The sequence below is a fragment of the Quercus suber genome, unplaced genomic scaffold (genome assembly GCF_002906115.3).
Source record: "Quercus suber isolate HL8 unplaced genomic scaffold, Cork oak 2.0 scaffold_72, whole genome shotgun sequence".
Classification (NCBI taxonomy): Eukaryota; Viridiplantae; Streptophyta; class Magnoliopsida; order Fagales; family Fagaceae; genus Quercus; species Quercus suber.
The window spans coordinates 853,280-875,673 of record NW_027069537.1 but is presented as its reverse complement, the minus strand read 5'-3'; the positions used below and the strand labels follow the sequence as shown (position 1 = coordinate 875,673).

The window sequence follows — 22,394 nt, the reverse complement described above, 5'->3', positions numbered from 1 at the left end:
AGAAAAAAAATGAAGAAGGAGAAGAGACAGAGAGCAGAATGGGTTGGAGTGAGAATGCCAAACTGATTTTTGGAGAAAGACCTTATGTGATGGGACAAGTCATGCGGGTGGGTCCCATTATTTGCTTAATTTTACAAAAATGCCATTGAAACTCAATTGTAAAAAATTGAAAACATCAAAAATTTGTTTTTAGTTTCCATAACTCACACTCATTTTTTTTTTCTTAGTATTGAGTTATGGAAATTGAGTTAAGAAACTGATCTAAACAAACAAAGTTAGTGTGGGGCCCACAAAATTTGGAAAATAAGTTATGAGTAAGCGCTTTGTGGATGATATATAGAATATGTACTATGTGATATATATGAGTAAGCGCTTTGTGGAAAAGGATATGAGAACGGAAAGAAATAATGTTGAGGTAGTTGGTGGACTAATGATGTTATGACTTGGATGTTTGGCCTTGGCAATATATATATATATATATATAGGGGAGCCAAAACCTGGGTTTTTCTTGTTTGTTTTATTTAATGCTGAAAAATAAAAAATCAAAAAACGAGTTTTTCCAAGCTATATGACTTGGCCTTTTGGAACTGAGCAACTTGTTAGTGACCTATCCATATCAATGGATCGCTAAGCTACATGCATGAAGCTTCCACTCATTTGAAGCTGTAAGCGTACCGCGTATGTATAGCTGTAATTTAATTTATGACTAGATCAACAGACGTGTTATCCAAGATGTTAAAATTAGTAGGTCAGGCTTGGAGTTTCTAATTATCTGATTAAGTGAAAATATTAATGAGTTAATTCACTTATTGTACAGATTAATAAGTAAATTAACAAAACGAATGGAAACAATAAAAGAAAGTTTTTTTTTTTTTTTTTTTTTAGTGAAAGTTAATTAATAATAACTTATCAAAATGTTTACATTTACCAACCGTAAAGTTTCTATTCACCAAGATGTATATTAATGTATACTCATGTTAGTTGAGCACTTGAGCTATAGCCTGACCTCAACGGCTCAACCTCACATTGAGCACTAATTGTTTCAACAAGTGAAAGCCTATCCCACATAAAGACTCTAACCATTAGACCATAACTCTATATGGTAAGATTGAAAATGAGTTCACTAAAGTTTTTATGAACATGTTTAGAGTTTTGAGCTTCAACAACCAATAAGAAAATGAAATTAGTTCTTATTATATACAATGCACATTACATATTTAACCCAATCAGCTAAGTCATATGCATTGTAAATGATGTGACATGTGTTGTCTTTTTATTGGTAATTAGAGCCCAAGACTCCAAACATATTTGGAGCAAAACTTTTTATACTTTTTTGATTATTTTTTTTTTCACACACTCTTTTACTTAAAAAAAAAAAAAACGTGAAAAGAAAAATCATCTTTAGTTTTAATGTCAAAATTAAATTTTAAAAATAATTTGAGAGTAATATTTGAAAACCCAAACCAAACTGCACTAAGTCTTTTGTTATTTATAATTTTTTTAAAATAAATATGGTAGAGCCTCAATCCATACTATTTCCTCTTCTAACAAATTAGCTTTTTGTGCAACTATACTACTGCATAAACCTCCCTCAGTCTTAATTTTGATGTCTGGTATTGGTTGTTGTTTTACCAAACTGGGTCCTACTAATTGCTTTCAGATTAGGGTTACAATAAAGTTTGGTCCGAATTGTTCTCGTTATCAATTTTGTCCTTGAAGTTATATTCGTTGTCAATATAACCTTCGTGTGCAACTCTATTGGCATTGTTCTGTTAAATATTATATGACAAAAAATTTTCACTTGAGTAAAACAAGAGGAAATTTCAAATTTTCCTTTTAGTGAGTACGATAGAAATGATAATCTTGTGAATAGTAAGTAAAAATGTCTGGCAACATTACCTGTATAGAGCATTAATCATGAAAGCAACCTTCATCTCTGTACGAAAGCTATCTTCCTTTCAACTACACACAAAACTCAAAGGATTTCTCACATATTGTGCTCTACTCTACATTAATAAACAGATGATATGTGTCTTTTTCTTTTCTTTTCAAACTAATGAGAAAGCCTAAAGCTAATGCCTAAGAGTATTCACATCAAATGTGTTAAAATAGCTAAAATGTCATTTTAATACCAAAAATCTTTATTAAAAAAAAAAAAAATCAACTACATGAAAAGTACAAAATTCAAAACTTTTAATACCTTACTGTAGCTAGATGGTAAACACAGAAATTATTATTTAAATGAAATTTAGAGAGAGAGAGACTTGAGTAGTAAAAGAAAGAATATTTAAATGAAATGATAAAAAAAAAATGAAGTTTTTAATGTTGGATGTATTTAAAATGGTGTTTTAAAATATATAAAATAATTTTTTTAAGTTATTAAAAGTTAAAATTTTTAAAACCTTCGATGTTAATGGTTTTAGAGAGGCATGTTAATCCTCGGTCACAAACACCTACCACCTATCTCTATTTGCCACCGGCCCACCTCCCATTTTCACTCTTATTTTCAACTGCTAGCTACTGCAACACGGCCACCACACCACCAAAGAAAAGAAGCATTCTCCAGTTAAATTAATCTTTGCATTCCAATGGTTGAAGTTGCAGGTAAAGGTAATTTCTTCTCTTTCGGTGACTTTGGGGTTTGTTGAGGGCAAATCTCTCAAATTCTTCTCTTTTGAATTTCACTAGGAAAAGATGAATATGATAAGTTGATCTTGGGCTGGGTTTTGCGTTTACGTTGGGTAGGTGTGGACTTAAATTAAGTTAACTTGTTAGAGATTTTAGAAGGATCCAATAATTTCTTTTCTAAAATTTTGGGATTTGACTTGAGCCTTTTTCTAATTTTTTTAATAAAAAAAATAAAATTATTGGGTCCCTACTACTTTAGTACAATACAAAAACCTAGTATGAGTTTTTTTCCTCTCTTTTTCCCTAAAAATTTAGACCACACATTGGCCCCACTTTTCATATTTTCTTTTCCTTGACACTCCAACTCTATATTTTCTTTTTGGACCATGAACATGAATTCCATTAGGAAAAGATGAATATTATAAGCAGGTCTAGGCTGGCCCTGCGTTGGGTTTTTTTGGTTGCAATTGGGTAGGTGTGTGAAAAAAATTTATTTTGACTTATATATTATGTATTGATACTTTTACATTTGATAAATTTGGATATCAATGTTATAAATATATTTTTATTTGATTTATTTGGTTTGTTTTGTCAAATAATAAAACAGTCAATAGTTGCATGTGTTCTAATTTTATAATCAATATACAATATATATATATATATATATATATTGTAAATTTTACATATTGTTTGTGTATCTTATGATACATGATACAACACAATACATAAAAAAGAAAAAATGATTTACGATACGATTAGTGTTTTTACAACTGTGTCTCTCATTTAAATTGGCAATTAGAGAGGGAGAATGTAGAGAGAAGAAACGGGGTTTAGCTCTAGGGTTTTAGCTAGGATTTTCTCTAACTCTTCAACATGAGAATTGGGGTTGCAAATTTCATGAGAAATGAGGCTTATATAGAAAGAGGCTAAAGGCTTATATTGTAAAGAAGTTCATAACTAAATTCTCTCAAGTTCAATCATATTCGTGCTTAAGTCAATGAGAGATGAGAGAAAGGTGAAATTGCTGTCTTAATTGAATTTCAAAAGGTGAACTCACTTGGCAAATTGCCCGGCCCTTTGAATTGTGCTTGTGAAAAATTCCTTTGCATGCAACTCCAAACTACAACTTTGATCTCTTTCAACCCATTACAATTTAACTCACTATTGGGGAGAGAACTCTTTGAGAAAACTCAAATTGAATAGTTAATATACTCATTCAGTCCCAATTTGTTTGTCTTGTTTGAAAAGTCAAAATTTTTAAGGAAATATCATTTATTGTCTTATCTGCCTTATAAAAATGTATAAGTTTTCAAAACTACCATTAAGTAAATTATCAGCTTTTAAAAAAAAAGGAAGTTATTTTTAATGAGACAACTAAAAAGGTATCCTAATTAGATTGATTTTTTAAAATATTTGTTAGTTTTCTTTTCAAATAATTTTGAAAATAAAGTAGGGGTATAATATGAACATTAGTAAATTAATAACTTCTATTTTTAAAAACAGGACAATATTTTGGGACATCCTATAAAATGGAATAGAGGACAAACAAACTGCGACAAATGGAGTAACATATAGTAATACAATTTAACCCAAAAATGTTAAAACTTATAAGTTTAGGCTCAATTATGTTATACTAGTATATAGTCCTGTGCATATAGTCCTGTGCATATGCATGAATATAATTAAAAACAATTACAACTATACATTTTTTTAGAAGAGATTCAAATTATACATAATATTAGCTTACACTTTTTAAAAATCATACATTTCTAAAATATTTTATTGTTTCTCATTATATATATATATATATATGATTTAGAATTTAATTGAATTTATACTCTTCTGTTTTTTTATTCAATAATTCACTTACCATAAAAATTTAAAAATAAGTGAACACGTGGCGAAAAATTAGACTCTAATTGAAATATAATTTATAATCTAATTGGATTTGAGCTTTTTTATTTTTACACTTAATAATTCACTCAGTACAAATTTAAAAATTAAATGGAACATGTAGCACAAAATTGAGAATCAAATTAAAATCTAATTGGATTTTCTCTAAATTTTGGCTATTAATATATACTGGTATGTAATCCATACTTACGCATAAGAATGCTGAATTGTAATGGTACTATTGATGTTAACTTGAGTTATTAAATATATAGGACATAGTTTGACTAGGACATTTGGAATTACTAAAATAGTTTTTTCTTGCAATTTTTATAATACCGGTTGCACCAAGTTTCTCATTATATTGTTATTATGTATATAATTTTGAAAATCACTATTGGATACTACATATACAATATCAATTCACAATTACTATTTGTAAAATTCTACTAAATGTAACACAAATAAAATAATATATTGGTCAAATAGTATCTTCTAAATTGAATATGGATAGATGTATGAGATTGTTCAGCTCAATTACAGCTTGTTATATTCTATATCTTTGCATACAAAATATTTGAATAGAACCTATACAAAAAATATGCTCGTTAGTTCATAGAAAAAACAAAAGCAAAAATCTAAGGGTATGTTTGACAACTGTTTTTTACCCTTATTTTCTGTTTCCAAAAACCATTTTCTTTTTTTGAGACTGAAAAACATATTTTGCAACCCAAAATGGGCAGAAAACAAAAATTATTCTCAAAACTCAATTTGTGAAGGAAACTGAAAACATGCAAAAGACTGTTTTCAGTTTTTAATTCTCAAAAGTCAATAAAAACACGCATTTAATTTAATGAATCTGTCTCATTTAATGAGTTAGCATTATAGTTCAAATCCTAGTAACATCATATTTTAGTATTTTCTATTTTTTTTCTTCAATTTTTTTTTTTTTTAATTTCAACTAACCAAACATGTTTTTTATTTCAAAAATACAAGAAAATTATTTTTTCTTCATATTCCCAAAAACAAGTTTTTGAAAATAGAAAACAAAAACTGTTACCAAACATAACCTAAACAATTTAATTTGTATGGAAAGCTAACAAAAGAAAAATTCAATTTTGATTCTAATTGAATTTTCTCTAAACTTTGATTTGAAATATATATATATATATATATATAACTAAGTTAGTAATGGACTATACATAGTTATGGTATGTTACACAAATGACTTACAAATTTGAATTGTTTTTAGTTATATGATTAGGTATTTTATGGTTTATTTATATTAGACTCCTCGTTTTCTATACTAAATTAACTCATTTGATACAAAAATTAAAAAGCTTAGATTATATGGGACACGTGGGGCAAGATTAAACTATAATTAATTTTTTTTTTTTTTTTTGGGTTGAAATCTAATTTTTACATTGAATTAACTCACTCAACACAAAAATTTCAAACTTAGATTAGATGGGATACGTGGCTTAAAATTAGACTCTAATTAAATTCCAATTGGATATTCTCTTAGTTTTACCTATATATATCATCCACTTTTCACATTATTGTTAGTACATTTTAAATTAAATATGTTGAAACTCAAAATAACTGAAGATGAATAAAGAGATGAGTTATAATTTGTTAAAGAAAGAGTTACTTGTATGAAGTTAGATTAAATAAATTAAGAGAAGTTTTCTAAATTAATAAATAACATGTAGGTTATGTGAAGGGTTGGAAGACTATATATACGGTTATGCTATGGACTAATTTCATATCAAGAGTGAATCAAGAAAATAGTTAAAAGCAAAGAGTGTTGTGTGAGAGAGTGAATTTAATAATATTCCTAAATACTTGAGAAATTTCGGGCCAAAAAAAGGTATTCTTTTGGTAGAGCTTTGGGCTTAAACACTTTGTGCAGAAGCTGTTCTAGCCATACAACATTTGTTGGGTTGTTGTATCCTGGGGGAGACAAGTCAGAGAAGGTCTATACGGGTTACAAAGATTAGCCAACCAAGGGCTTGAATCTCCTTAAAGAGAGCGAGTACCGCGCCTCAGTCCAAATAATGTTGTGTAATTTCTCTCTTTAAATTAATAATATTCAACGTACTATTCAGTTTCTCTTAGTGTTGTTTCCATTATTATTGTGTTTGCACCAACAATTATTATTATTCAACGTAAAACTTTACTCATACATTTATATACCCAATACCTACAATAATACAAAGTACATTGAAATTAAAGATCAAACAATAAAAATACATTGAATCAAGTGTGACACAAGTGCAACTTGCAATACAGATATTTCTCTTTAACAAGAAAAACAAAAATCTATCAAATACATTGAATCAAGTATTTTGTTCTATTGATTTGCATGAAATGCAGTAGCTATTTTCATGATCTCTCTGTTAACCCAATGCTTTATGTAGGGCTAGTATTAGTTTTAGCACCTTGATCGCCTTGGGTGCCTTGGTAACGTTGTTCATCACTTCCATTTATAATTATAGACTTTATCTTGAAAAGCTTCTTAGTTCCTCTCTAGCTTGGTTGCCTTCGTCACTTTGTTCAACTCTTCCATCTAACATTACAGTCCGCGCGTCTCTTGAAAAGTTCAAAGTTTTGTTCCAGTTTTTCTTCCTTTTTATACGGCGATCAAATGCTAAAACTCCTTTGGAGGCTTCGAACTTCCATTTGGTGTGAGTACACCTCAGTAGCAGCTCTAGATTTTTTTTTTTTTTTTGGTGGTTATTATGAAACTTAAATTATACAAAATTTAATAAAAAGAAAATTTTATATATTGACCCAAAAAAAAAAAAAAAACATGCAAATACATAGAATCTTACAATTCCCTTCTATGAGTTTTCTTATTTTGAAATCGTTGCTTGATAGTCTCATTATTAACACTACAAATTACATCTCTTTTAAAATTTTAGTTCAATAAATTTTTCTTGGAACTTTTATTTTTGTTTGTAAGGACCTAATATATTGTTAAGAGGATGAAAGTTTGTGAACAAAATTTGGCTACAATTTTAGTTGTAGTTTTAGGCTACAACTCTTACTAGACAAATTAACATGACTATAATTTTGAAAATCTAACAATTTAATTGTATGTTTATTATATTTTTAAAATAAAAGTCAAATTTCATGCCAATTGGATACTATTTACTATTTAATCCATAAATTTATATATATATATATATATATAATTTTAGACTACAAAATCTAAATTCAAACATTTCATTGATGGCATAGATGTTGATCTTTAATCTTATTGAATTTTTGAATGTATGGAGAATATAAGAAGAATTATAATCCAAAGGTGGATTTGTTAAAATTCACATCCATTAAAAAAATATTAAGTGGAGTTGTAGTCTTAATTTACAATTAAGTTTGTTGTGAAACTTTGTCCAAAGTTTAATTTCGTTGGGCCTTAAAAAATTTTGGATGGCCACAAATTTATTTTAACGGTAAAAAAATTATATAATTTTTAAATTTTATATATAATAATTTTTTTTCCAGGTCAGTGATCTGTGACCAACATGGCTTCAATGTGGAGCCACCCCTGGTTCACCTAGGGAATGGGTTTGTTAGCTAAGTCATTAATTATTCTTTGAGGAACACCTTTTCCTAATAGTGACGTATCATTTTTTGGTTATTGCAGAATAAGGTTGAATTCTCGGTGCTTGGTGCCAGAGTGTTTACTAAGACTTAAGACCATTATTCTATCATCTAATCAGAGATACCCTTCAGGAGGCATCACTTCGTGAGGATTAGCCATGGAGCTTATACTCTTACTCTTTAGAGGGAAGAGGTTTGTTGGGTTCTAAGACTTTAGATTTAAATGTATTAGAACTTCATTTTGTAATATTGGCAAACCATGATCAAAACGTTTAGTCTTGTTTTTAGACCTGCTCAAAGTATGTTTATGTGTAAAGTTGGAATCGAGTAAATTGCTGGATTTACTGATATGATTTATATGTGTTAACCTAGATCTACATAATTTACCTAAGTTAATCACTTGGCTAAATAACTAGGTTAATCTGGTTATGTTTAAGGGGTCTAAAAACGCACAAGTGATATCAGAGCGAGTTAGCTCTAGTGTTTAGATCCTTTGATCTAAGAGTTGATCCTTGACCCCTGTTATCTTGGAACACAGTCACTCTCTTGTTATCCCACCTTACTTTGATGAGAATAATTATACTTATTGGAAAGTAAGGATGAAAGTATTCCTGAAATCTATTGCTGAGAGAGTTTGGAATTCTGTTGAATATGGATGGGAGAAGCCCACTACTCCTATTAGTGAGTGACAAACTTATCAAAAAGAAGCAGTCGCTTTTAATAGCAAAGCTATGAATGTTATTTTTAATGCTCTTTCTATGGAGGATTTCAAAAGAATCTCTATTGTTGAGGTTGCTCACATTGCATGGAATATTCTCCAAACTGTGCATGAAGGCACAAAGGCAGTTAAGATCAATAAGTTGCAACAATTAACAACTAGATTTGAAAGCATTAACATGTCTGATGATGAAAGTTCTGATAAATTCCATGCTAAGCTTAATGACATTGTTAATTCTGCTTATAATTTGGGTGAAATCTATGATCAACCTAAAATTATTAAGAAGATTCTTCGATCTTTGACTGAGAATTTTAGACCTAAAGTGATTGTCATCACTGAAAGTAAGGATGTGGACTTCATTTCTGTTGATGAACTTATAGGATCTCTTCAGTCCTATGAGTTGGACCTACCTAAGACAAGTAAATCCAAATCAATGGCTCTTAAGTTTGTTGATGATATTGATGTGAATGGATTTGATGATGAATTCTCTACTACAGAGATTGCTTACCTTGCCAAGAACTTTAGAAACTTTCTTAGGCTTAGGAATAACAACAGAAGGGCAAGAGGTAAAAACAATGTTGAACCTAGAAATTTTAGGAAGAATGATCCCATTAAGGTGAATAACACTGAAAAACCTAAAGAGAAAGTAGGTCAACCTTCTAATAATTCTATGGGTCAATAATGTTTTGGTTGTCAAGGGTATGGTTATGTGAAATCAGAATGTCCTAAATTCTTGAGGTCTAAGGGTTATAGCTTTACCCTTAGTGATGATGAAGTTTTTGACAATGAGTCTAGTAGTGATGAGGATGGAAACTTCATTATTTTCGCAGCTATTGCTGTAGGTTGTTGAAGAGAACCCTTTTGATTGGGAACTCTCTGAGGATGCAGATTTACAAGAAGCCTATAATAAACTTTGCAAAGTTGTTGCAAAGGATGCTATGAGTGTTAATTTAGACTTAAAGAAAATTGCATCTCTTGAACTTGATAAGAAAAATTTGCTTGTGAAATTGTTTGATGCTAATGAATTGTTAAATAATGTGAAGACTAAGAACATGTTTTTGTTTAATAAAGTTAAGAATTTGAAACTTGAATTATCTGTTGCTAGAGAACAAACAAATAGGTCTGCTAGTTCCAAACTTGATCATATACTGAGTGTTCAAAAGTCTCCCTCAGACAAAACTGGCTTAGGTTTTGTAGAAAGCATCTCTGTGCCTGAAACTCATTCCACAAACTTTGTTTCTTCTTCCGAGCCTCCGGTGAGTAAGATTGTCAAATCAACTGGAGTTACGCCTCCTAGAAAGATTAGGGTTGATCTTCAAGGGTCTAATCCTAAGGCTCCTAACCCTCCTAAGGCCAAGTTGCATGATAGACCTGCATCGGTTTGTAATTTTTGTAGAAAGTCTGGGCACATTCATCCAAATTTTTTCAAGTTGTAAGCTGCTTTTAAGCAAGCAAATAAACCAAAAATACTTGTGTCTCAAGTATAAGATCCTGTGATACTTATTGGTGAGTTGGTAAATACTTTAAACTTTTATTCCAATCCTGGAGTTGCTTAGAATTCTAATTAAAGAACAACTTCAATGCTAGAGTTGCATCTAAAAAGTTTTGGATGTAAAAGGCTCAATCTAATTAAGTCCTTCTGACATGGTCCTTGTGCTTCATCGCTCTAGTCTTTTTTACCATTCCTCTTTGTTGTTTTTGTTTTTGTTTTTGTTTGTTTGTTTTTTTTTTTTTCTAGGATTTGCATTGCATAACATTCATGCATTTTATTCTAGGTTGTTTTTGTTATTACTTTTAAAAAAATAAAAAAAAACAAAAAAAAAGGAGGAAAAGGGAAGTAAATTTGTTTTGTGTTATTTTTCTTGGATTTGAAATCAACGTTGGCCATATTATCTTTACATAACATGTTTATGTACCTTATTTAACTTTGATGAGCTTATTTATTGCACTTTACTAGTTTGAACTTTGTAGTGCATGTTGTGTGAGAAGATGTTTATAGTTTTTTATCACTTTGTCTTAATCTTGAAGTCACATGCCTTTGACTGTTGAACTTGAACTTAATGAGAAATGCATAAATAACCATCTCATCACTATTTACTAGCCAATCATGAACACCTTAGTACATATCATCTGATTTTGTGCTCGAGAAAGTGTAGCATATGCACAAAAAGAACATAAGGTGTAGCCTTAGTTTAAATGCTAAAATTGGTGCGTACATTATTGGACTATAATTAATTCAATCAAATAAAATTGGTGTGTACATTATGAGGCAAATCAAGAAACTTACATGATTGCAAACTTGTTTTCTAGGAGATGTGGGAGTTATATGATGTAACTCTTTAGATGATAATCTCTTTTAAATGTATGTAATGAATTTTGTAGAAATTGTGATTGCTTATTATTCACATATCATCTCACATGTGTTTTAAGCTTTTACTAGTTGCACACATTACACAAGTTACTCTTTGCTAAACTTTATATATGTTATTGTGTTTAATTTTGTTTTGGTCATCCAAGTTTGAAAATTCCTTGATTTTAATGCAAAATATGTTTGAAGTTTGAGAATTTATATAAAATTGATTGAATATCTTATTTTCGGGAGATCTGGGTTCAATAGAAGTGTTTGTGAAAAGCATTTCATCTCATATTCATGCATTCTATTCATAAAATACTATGCTTTGAGCTGTTTCTGCATAAAACTATTCTGTTTTTCAAAAAATTGATTTTTCCAAATGTTCGATTGATCGAACCTGCTTCTTGACCGATTGAAATTGCAATTAAAATTTTGGTTTGAATCTATCTGGTTCGATCTCTGCTAGATCGATCGAATGTAATTTTCGATCGTTATTGGATCGATTGAATGTAATTTTCGATCAATCAAAAATCGTTCAGAGAGGGTTTTTTTTTTTTTTTTTTTTAAACATAAGCTTTTCACATGATAAACACTATTCAAACTTTTTCAAAAAGCTTTTCCTCTCTCTCTTCAATCGGTCAGATTCAAAGTCACTATTTTTGTCTTTTTTCCTCAAATATTTTCAAGGGTTTTTGTCTTCATACACCAGTAAGACCCTTTTACCCTTCCTTTTTCATTTATTTTCATTTTTCATGTATTTTTTCATGCATTTAAGGATATTTTTGAACCTATGAAAATTGGGGTTTTCGGTGTTTTTGATAATTTCTTTCAAAATTTATCATTGGGTTTTTTTTTTTTTTTTTTTTGTGGGATGATATGCAACTGATCTTTGTGGTTTAAATTTTTTTTTTTTTTTTTTTTTTTTTTTTTTTTTTTTTTTTTTTTTTTTTTTTTTTTTTTTTTTTTTTTTTTTTTTTTTTTTTTTTTTTTTTTTTTTTTTCTGTGGGATGATATGCAACTGATCTTTGTGGTTTAATTTGATCCATTTGTTGAATTGGGAAAATTTTAATTTTTTAGGGCTTGAAACCATGGTTTTCAGACTCGGATCGTTCATTGAACCATAAAAAGGAGAGATTCAAGGTTTTTAAGGTCGAACTGAGATTGAACCAGGGTCGAACCGTGATGAAGACATAATTAATTTAATAATTATTTTAAATATATATAAAAACATTAAATTAATAAAAAATAGAAAAATTAACTAAAATAGTCTAATTTACTTTGAAGACAGTCAACACACATACACAAATGCATTCACAAGCTGAGAAAAAGGAAAGGCTTAGTAAATTACTAGTTGCCCCAAAGATCTTTTGAATTTCATTGCATGTTACTACGGTGAAGATAAAACTATGTATATATATATGTGTATAAAAAATATACATTGAAAGGAAGCAGTATTAATACATTATTCATCATCATTACAGGAAGTTTAGAACTTCCAAAATATTTGCAGACTCATGAAAACTAAAATGAGTTCTCCAAAGAAAAAGGCAGGCTGCTTAACACAGAATATAACCATTTAAAGAACACTGCATTATATAGGCAACTGCTGATGTTCTGAGGCATTGTTCTATAGCCCTAGCTAGTTTGAAGTATCTATTACTGTTTCTATTACAAAAGCACAAGAAGACCTTACTCTTACTAATTAACAATACTAACACAAAGGTAAAACATGCATAACTAATAATTAATTAAGCAAACATAGATGGAGTACTGTATTGGTACTAGTACTGCTTCTATTACCAAAATTCACACCCAAATGTAGTCCAAACTAGCCCATGTAATCCATAAAACTTAAAAGTACAAAATAAAAATACATAAACAAGCCTCCAAGTTACAGTACACAACTACACATTGTTTCTTACAAAAATACATAAAACTTATTTCTAAAAAACAACAATAAAACTTCAAACTCCAAGTTACACACTGTGTCTTACAAAAAGACATAGAAATTATCTCTAAAATACAAAATAAAACTTCAAAGTTCAAACAGAATTATTATGATGATAAATTATCAATGTCATGAAAGTTAGCATGCTCATCATCATTCCCTGAAAATCCAGGAGAAGGGCCAATAGGTTGTCCAAATGTTCCCAACTCAATTCCTTCAACCTCACTGCTATCATCTATAGATTCAACACACAAGTTTGAACAAAATAAAAAGAAAAATCATTATAATGTTTACACAAGTTTGAAAAAAATAAAAGAAAAATCATTATAGGTTATCAAATTGTTTACATATATATAAACTAACCTTCAATATTAGAAGAAGGCTCTGCTGGATATACACCATCTTCATAAATTGCATTCTCCAACTCTTCATAATTAAGATATGGGTCTTCCTCTTCCACATATACCCAAAAATCAGTTTTGTCGATACTTGCATAATCAATGGGATCAAAATTAAACTTTTTGTTGTAAAGCCTGCATCATAAAATGTCATGCTCATTATTGGAATTTGAACATAATTAGTAACTAGCAATTGCATTATATAAATGACTTCTTAAAAATTAATATAATGACAAGATATAACATTTAGTTACCTATGTTTCAATCGCAAGTTATGATGAACAAACATAAGATCATTGAGCCTTTGATGCTCCAACCTATTTCTCCTCTTAGAATGTATTTGATCAAATAAACTCCAACAACGCTCACAGCTAGAAGAGGCGAAAGTTTGGCTAAGGATTCTAATTGCCAATTTTTGCAAGTTTGGAGTATCAGCACCCCACAACTTCCACCATTCATCTGACTTTCATAACATAACGTAATCTAATATTAATCAACATAAACAAACAAACTTTCAATTGAATAATCACTTCAGTTATTCTAATTATAGTGACAAAACTAACTTTCAACATGAACAAAAAAACTAAGATTTGTTTATAGTATTAAAGTAAACTAATTACTTCTCACCTGGATGAGTGGTCGTGCTTGTTGACAATGCGAGATCTCTATCAAAGCTCCCAATACGGTCTTGAAAATATTGAGTTTCCTTAATTATCTTTTCTTTGTCACCATCATATTTTGTCCTAATGTAGTCCAAAACAGCCATATTTACTACTGGTTTCCGACAAAAATTCTCCTCATCATATTGAAAAGCGGGATTTAACCAATATGCAGCAGCATGAAGATCTTTACGCAAATGTTTGTCCCAACGGTTTTTTATAATTGAGATGTATGGCTTGTACAAGTGCTTCTTCATTCAGAAGATCTTCTTGATTCCCAACCGTGCTCTATGCATGCCCTCATACACATATCTTATTGCAGGCCTTTGATCAGAATCAACAATCCGTAACAAATGAATAAGTGGAGATGAAATCTTGACAAGAACATTAATATCATCCCAAAAAGAATTATCCAAAATGATAAAAACTACTTCTTTTGCCTTTGACTCTCTTGCCAATCTATTGTTCACAAAGAACTTGCTAGTCACTAAGGCTTGCAAGTCATGCTTATGCACATGAAGGCTTTCAAATGAAAGGAAAGTAGTAGCAAATCTTTTTGCTCCCATGCGTACAATATCTATCCAACCAGGTCTCTTCCTCAACCAAGCAATCAAAGCCACATGATTATAAACAAAAACTGTGACTTTGGTTGCACAGCTTTTGAGTCTCTCCACATGAGGCATGTCTCCCATATCCTGCAGCACAAGATTCGAGTAATGTGCTGCACAAGGAGACCAACTAATAGTTTTATACTTTTCACACAACAATTTACCAGCAGATACATAATTGGAAGCATTATCAGTAACCATGTGAACTATATTTTTTAGACCAACCCATGTAACTACTTCATTAAACAATTTAAACAAGTTTCTGGTATTCTTCACAATATCTGAGGCATCAAATGATTTTACAAATACCATTCCCTTAGGACAATAAACAAGGAAATTAATCAATGACCTATGTCTAGTATCTATCCAACCATCAACCATAAGTGTACATCCAACTTCTGCCCAATGCCTACGTTGTGACTCAACCAACAATTGAACCTCTTTCTTTTGATCCCTCAACAAAGGGACCCGTACGGCATGATAAGATGGACCTTTGTAACCAGGACCAGCAGCAGCTATGGCATCAATCATCTTTTGGTAGTACGCTGAATTCACTACATTAAAAGGAAGGCAATTGTCATACAAAAACCTTGCAATAGCCATATCAGCTTACCTTAACCTTTCTTTGCTTTGGAACACACTTTTAAGACCAGGTTGAGCTCCTGGAGTAGTTCCTAGAGCAAAGTAATTATCCACTGGGTTTGTACCCTTTTTTTTTTATACCTAAAACAGGTTTTTTAGACTAAATACTTCTTGAACATCTTCATCTTCTTGTATATCACTATTTGTGGAAGGCACACTAAACATTTCTTCTAGATGTTGTTTCTCAGCTTTTTTCTTCAACTCAAACTCCTTCAAATATTCCAACATTTGGTATCTCACATCATGAGAAACCTTTTTACACGATCCAATATCACATTTTATCCCCGCAAGGTGTCTTTTCATCCTATTAATACCCCCACCTTTATATGTTTGCCTACAATACACACATGTAAAAGTATTCCGTCCCTTCTCATCCTTACCAAGGCTAAAATGTTCCCAAGCCGAATCAACATTTTCCCTTACTCTTGAGCTAGACTCCACTACATTGGAATCAATTTCATGTGATGGAGTAGACCCGGTCTCTGTTTCCATTTTAATCTAAAAGACTAAACAACCAATCAAACACGCATAGACCCATCAATTTTTGAAATACAGATAGTCAAAGAATCACAACTTCATACACAGTCAAATTAACAAACTAATATACACAAAGTCATAGAGTCAAAGAATTACAAGGGAACTCAGCATTAAAAAGAAACAATTAAAGTGTACAATGTAGCCACAATCAATAATATAGCATACAAGGGAACTCAGCATTAAACCCAAATTCATTAACAAAGACCTAAACCGAGCTAAGAATATAATCAAATAAACGAGTACACTTAAAGAATATAATCAAATCCACAGATAAATCTCCGTAAGCTTAAATACATATCCCTACAATTCCCTCTCTATAGTTGATCAAGCTGAATTCACACTAAAGTTCTCATAATTTCCTATAATTTCCTTTTCCTTTCTTTTTCTGCTCTAACCATAAATGCTTAAATCCAATCACATTAAAAAACCAAGCACAATTTAAAGTAACAAAATTGAGTGTACAAAAAACAACCTTAAAAAACAATCAAAGTACACACACAATCCAATCAAAATCTACAGCTTGTACCTCTAGAACACAGCATAAAACAAAATATAGGAAATTTCATTACCTAAATCCAAAGCTTTCTATAAGCTCTAAAACATTTTGCATACAAATACATAAAAAATTAACATCTTTTTCCTGATAAATACAGATCCAGTAATATCAACCTAAGAGAAATATCCAACACATAATTCAAAACAGAAAGCTAAAAAAAGAAAAAAAAAATTGTACCAAACGACGGCAACGAGGGAGAGCTGCGACGACTGAACGATGAGCGTGAGCTGTGACGGCTGAGCTGCGATAAGCGTGAGAGAAATGAGGGAGCTACGACGGCTGGGCGGCGGTGCGTGAGCTGCGATCTAGGCTGAGCTGCAACGACGAAGAGGATCGTAGCGGCGACGAGGGAGAGGCAGAAACGAGAGAGTGATTGAGAGATTTAAGAGATATTAGGTTTCGTTTCAGCCTTCAGGGTGATTAAATCAGAATGCCCAAAATGACGTCGTATTAGGGAAAAGAAAAAAAAACAGAGACTAAACGACGCTGTTTTAGGCTAAAATAGGGCACCTGTTTGAACCGTGAGAACCGGTCACGATTCATAAAACTGGCCGGTCGGACCGCGGTTCGGACGGTTCCATGCTTTTTTCACATGGAACGGTTCGTAACCTTAAATGGACCGTGAATGTGAACGGTTCACGGGTTTCCCGGTCGGACCGTACGGTCTGGTCCAAGTTTAAAAACCATGCTTAAAACTACCCGAATTGGGGTATGGGTTGTTTTTGTAACTTTGAGCACTTTGTCTAGTTTGTGTTTTGTCATGGATTGTCAAAGGGAGAGTTTGTTGGATTCTAAGACTTTAGGTTTAAATGTATTAGAACTTTATTTTGTAATGTTGGCAAACCATGATCAAAATGTTTAGTCTTGTTTTTAGACTTGCTCAAAGTATGTTTATGTGTAAAGTTGGAATCGAGTAAACTGCAGGATTTACTATGTAAATTTGCCTGGCTCGATCGATCGAAAATTGGACTCAATCGATCGAAGCTCGTGCACATTGTTTTTTTTGTAGAATTTCCAACTCAGCCTAAGCCCGTTTGACGTGTAGGGTTTTATGTTTTATCTTAAGTATAAAAGGAAAAACCCTAGCCATGTTTTATGATTGTTGCAGTTGTTGTTTATGTTGTGTATGTGAATCTCTTGTGAGATTTAGAGGTGTTTGCCTTCACATATACTTAGGGTTATCAAGAATCAAGATTATGTCGAGAGCTTGATGGTCGATTCAGTTGTTGCATAAAGAGCTTAAAGAAAACACAAGTGGGAGTACTTCTGGTTATTGTGAATCCAAGAAGAAAGTAGTCCGTGGACTCGGAGCTGTCACATGGTCGTAGTAATAAGTTTCCTACTCTAGGTAGCAATAGGATATTAGTGGTCTAAGTCACTATTGTGTAAATTTCAATTCTTTTATAGTTAATCTGTTTTACCTTGATGATAGCTAGGTTAAATCCTCTCTAGGTTTTTTACCGGATTATTTTTTCTGGGTTATCATATCGTTGTGTTCTTTATTTTTCGCACTGTGTCAATGATATGATTTATATGTGTTAACCTAGACGTGCGTAATTTACCTAAGTTAATCACTTGGCTAAATAACTAGGTTAATATGATTGTGTTTAAGGGGTCTAAAACCGCACAAGGTTCATGTTAAAAAAAATCAAAAATAAAAAAACGAGTTTTTTCAAGCTATGACTTGGTCTTTGGAATTAAGCAACTTGTCAATGACCTATGACCTATCCATATCAATGGATCACTAAACTACATGCATGCAGCTTCCTCTCATATGAATTAAAGCTGTAATAGCACGTGTAATTTATGACTAGATCAACAGACGTGTTATCCAAGATGTTAAACTTAAAACTAGTAGGTTAGGCTTGGTGTTTCTAATTATCAAATTAAGTAATATTTTGAAAAAACTAACGAGTTAATTAATTCACTTGCACTGATAATTAATAAAGTAAATTAACAAAAATAAGGGTGTTTCACCAAAAAAAAAGAAAAAAAAAAAAGAAAAGAAAAGAAAAGGGAAACAAAAAAGAAAGTTAATGAATGAAATGTCAACGAAATGTTCATAGTGGTGAGTGGTGACTCTAATAACTTTTCTATTCATCAAGAAACTAGTGTGTAATAATAATAATAATAAATAATGTATAAGGGGACTGAGCTGGGATGGGGTGCTTTGGCCTGACCTCAACCTGACATCAAGGACAAATTTTTTCGAGCAGTGAAACGCAAAAGTTCTCAAGTCAAACTAGCAGTATCATTCCCTCGTGCCTGAAGCTCGAATTCAAAACCTATACCACAAATAGACCCTAACCATTGGAGTCCACGACCCAATATAGTCCTCAAATCACATTAAGCACTAATTGTTTCAAGCAGTGAAAGGCAATAGTCCTAATTATGTCAAACTAGGGAACAAATTGCCAAATGTCCTTTTTGGGCAAAAATAGCAGCTCTTTGCCCTCTTTCCTAAACTAATTAGGGAAATGCTCATCTTTTGAAACTCAATTTGTAATTAATTAAGTTAGGCCCTATAGCGGCATTTTTAATGAGCCTATAGTGACGTTTTCAAGACTTATAGTGGCGTTTTGTAACTCGACTTTTATGAAATCGAGTTATAGGTAAAAAAAAAATTGCCTATAACTCGATTTCATAGAGGTCGAGTTACAAAACGCCACTATAGGTCCTTAAATCGTCACTATAGGTCCTTAAAAACGCCACTATAAGGCTCAAGAATTTTTTTTTTACTCGATTTATCACAAATCGAGTTATAAAAGAGGGGCATTTCCCTAATTAGTTTGGAAAATGGGGCAAAGAGCTGCTATTTTTGCCCGAAAAGGGCATTTGGCAATTTTGTTCGTCAAACTAGTATTATCAGTTTATCACTAGTTTATCACTTTGTCACACTCGAAACTCTGAATTAAAACTTATCTAGCTCACATGTTAGAATTTGGACCTCTGGAAAACACAGGTTGTTTAATCTAATATATTAGTTAAATTGTTACTTAGGTTAGTTATTTAGATTTAGGTTAAACATTTATCACATATAATAAAATATAGCGGAAAAGTAAATATTGCAAGATGTGATGACCAAAGGAAACCAATGAAACAACTCATTTCAAGGTAAAAACCTTGGGGGGAACTATTCAAATAGAAAAATCCACTATATCAAGTTAAGATTTACAATAAAAAATACCAATTTGTAGTAAATCTAACAAAATTGCCAAACTAAGCTCTGAACTCCATTGACTTCCTTGATTTGGATCTTGTTCTCACATGAACCAAATGTTCATGATTTGATCCTCAATATACTTGATAGCTGAAGGCCTGGCAACAACTTTACTCCATCGGTACTAATAATATAGATTTGATCTCTGATAGGTGCTTGTAGAGTTAGAAGGTTATAAAACCTCACAAATCTCACAAGAGTGACTCTCAAGACTTGAAAAACGTGTATTGAGGTTTTGCTTTTATACCTAACAGTGTTGGACTCAAACCCTAAACGTTTCGCAAGTTGTTGGGCCTTATTTAAAAATAGTCGCTAATCCGTGCGATGCATGGAAAACTTATAAAAATGAGATCTTAAAAAATAGTGTTAATTTTTCTATTAAATACGTCCACTTTGTTCTTCTTCTTCTTCTTCTTCTTTTTTATTTTTATTTTTATTTTTTTTTAATTTTTAATTTCACATCCACTTTGTTCTAATAATAATTTTTTTAAAATCTTATTTTTAAGAAGCCAAAAAATAAATTAAACCAAAATGACACATAATTTAATTTTCACCAAACTTTCATGAGTCTGAACTAAAAGCAGCCAATACGCCACAAAGAGAAATGAAGTTTAGAAAAACATGTTGTCATCCAAATATATTATATAGTAGTTGCAAAACCGTGCAATCCATGGGAAAGATTTTGAGTATAAAATATTATTTAATCTTATTTTATTTACAATAGTCGTCCTATCATAATTGCACAATATATTTAGAAATATGAGGTAACTACAAATTTTAGTAATTGAACGTACATAATAAATTATTTTTTTTAAAAAAACCTACATAATAAATTAAGTACTATTCGTTCGTAAAATAAATCTATTCAGCCAATATTGTAACTCTTTTGTGATCAACGTTAAGTGAGCACAGTTTTTAGTAATTGTTTTTTTTTTAAATGTATATAAATGTTTTACAGATATAACTTCCATAATTTTTTTAAAGAAGATCTAAACAATTTTTTTTTTTTCATTTTTCTTTAATTACACATTAGGATCCCAATCTGAAAAATCCCTAACCTCAATATGAAACATTCAATTACTAAATGAAAAAGATCAAGTAGACAAAAAATTAAATAAAATTAGAATATGAAATACAAAAGAAAGAAAAGCTATGAAAAAAAATTCACATACTTTAACGACAAAGAATTAATTTGTAGAAACAAAAGAATGAGCAAAGACAATTTTGACGTGGTGTGCCATATATATATATATATATATAACATAATTTTACAATATGTTCACATGTAGTTGAGTAGTTTTAATTTCACAAATTATTCTACAATTTTTTTATTATAATTTCGATACCAAAAATTATGAATATTTAATCATCGATAATATATGAACCCATTATTTTTACTTCATCTTTCACATTTTACCGAGATATAATTGTTGCAAAAAGCTAGGAAAACTGTATGGCTCGAAACTTTTTTGCGTGAGTTAGCCAGTCGGTCAGTACAAAATGATAAGAGAAATTTATTTATTTTTATTTAAAAAAAGTTTGATTTTGAAATGAAGCTCACGTTGGTGGGTTGTCAGTGGCATTAATGATTACATCACCACACAAAAAACTAAGGTTGTGTTTGTTTCGGGTGAAAACTATTTTTGGAAATGCTTTTCTGTAAATGCGGGTGTTTGGTTGCGCATGAAAAATATATTTTTCGAAAATGCTTTTCAATTGACCGTGAGTCAAGGTGAAAATCACTTCCGTTTTTATTTTACCTTCAAATATCATTTTCCAGAAAACAGAGAGAGAGAGAGAGAGAGAGAGAGAGAGAGAGAGAGAGAGAGAGAGAGAGCATGAGCTGCAAGCTCGAACTGCCGCCCCAAGCCCAGAGCAACTGCATGAGCACCCCTCAACGCGATGGTGAGAGAGAGCCCATCGCCAGCGACCCACGAGCATTCGATTTCGTCGGTGACCTAGAGCCTTTGCGCCACGAACCCATGAACCTAGAGCTGTTAACCTTCGACCCAGACTCATCGCCTTTGACCTTCGACCTAGACCCATCGCCATGAACCCACAAACCCATCGCCTTCGACCTTCGACCCAGACCCATCACCACGAGCCCACGAACACAGAGCCTTCGACCCAGACCCATCGCCTTCGACCTACCGATCTTCAACCCAGAGCCTTCGACTTCGCCGGAAACCCATGAACCGATCTCTCTCTGTGTGTGATTTTGATTTCTATGTGATTTTGATTTTTGTTGTTGTGGTGGTGTGGGTGGTGGTGTTTTGGTGGTTTTCCTGTTGTGTGGTGATGGGTTTTGTATGGGTGGCGGTGGAAAATAGCATTTTCAAAATGTTACCAAAAACATGAAAATATTTTCTAGAACAATTTTCATAATGCAACAAAACTTTTGAAAATATTTTCATTTCTTGAAAATAGCATTTCCAAAAAATAAATATTTTCAGGAAAATATTTTACGGGGACCAAACATAGCCTAAAAAGCAAGATTGAATAGAAACCAAGAGACAAATTGAAAAAGAAGCAAAAGAAAGAAACATTTTTTATAATATGTGGGAGCCGAAGAAGAAAGAAGAAGGTGGAGGAGGAACGTGGTGTGGCGTGGCGACAACTACAATGAAA

General features: G+C 31.4%; 1 protein-coding gene across 1 annotated transcript; it reads right to left on the bottom strand.

The window, feature by feature from the left end:
* Positions 1 to 14,460: 14,460 nt before the first annotated feature.
* Positions 14,461 to 15,414, bottom strand: LOC112008474 (uncharacterized). Its single transcript, XM_024040802.1, has one exon. The coding sequence runs from the start codon at positions 15,412 to 15,414 to the stop codon at positions 14,461 to 14,463; it is 954 nt and encodes a 317-aa protein (XP_023896570.1).
* Between the last annotated feature and the right edge of the window lie 6,980 nt (positions 15,415 to 22,394).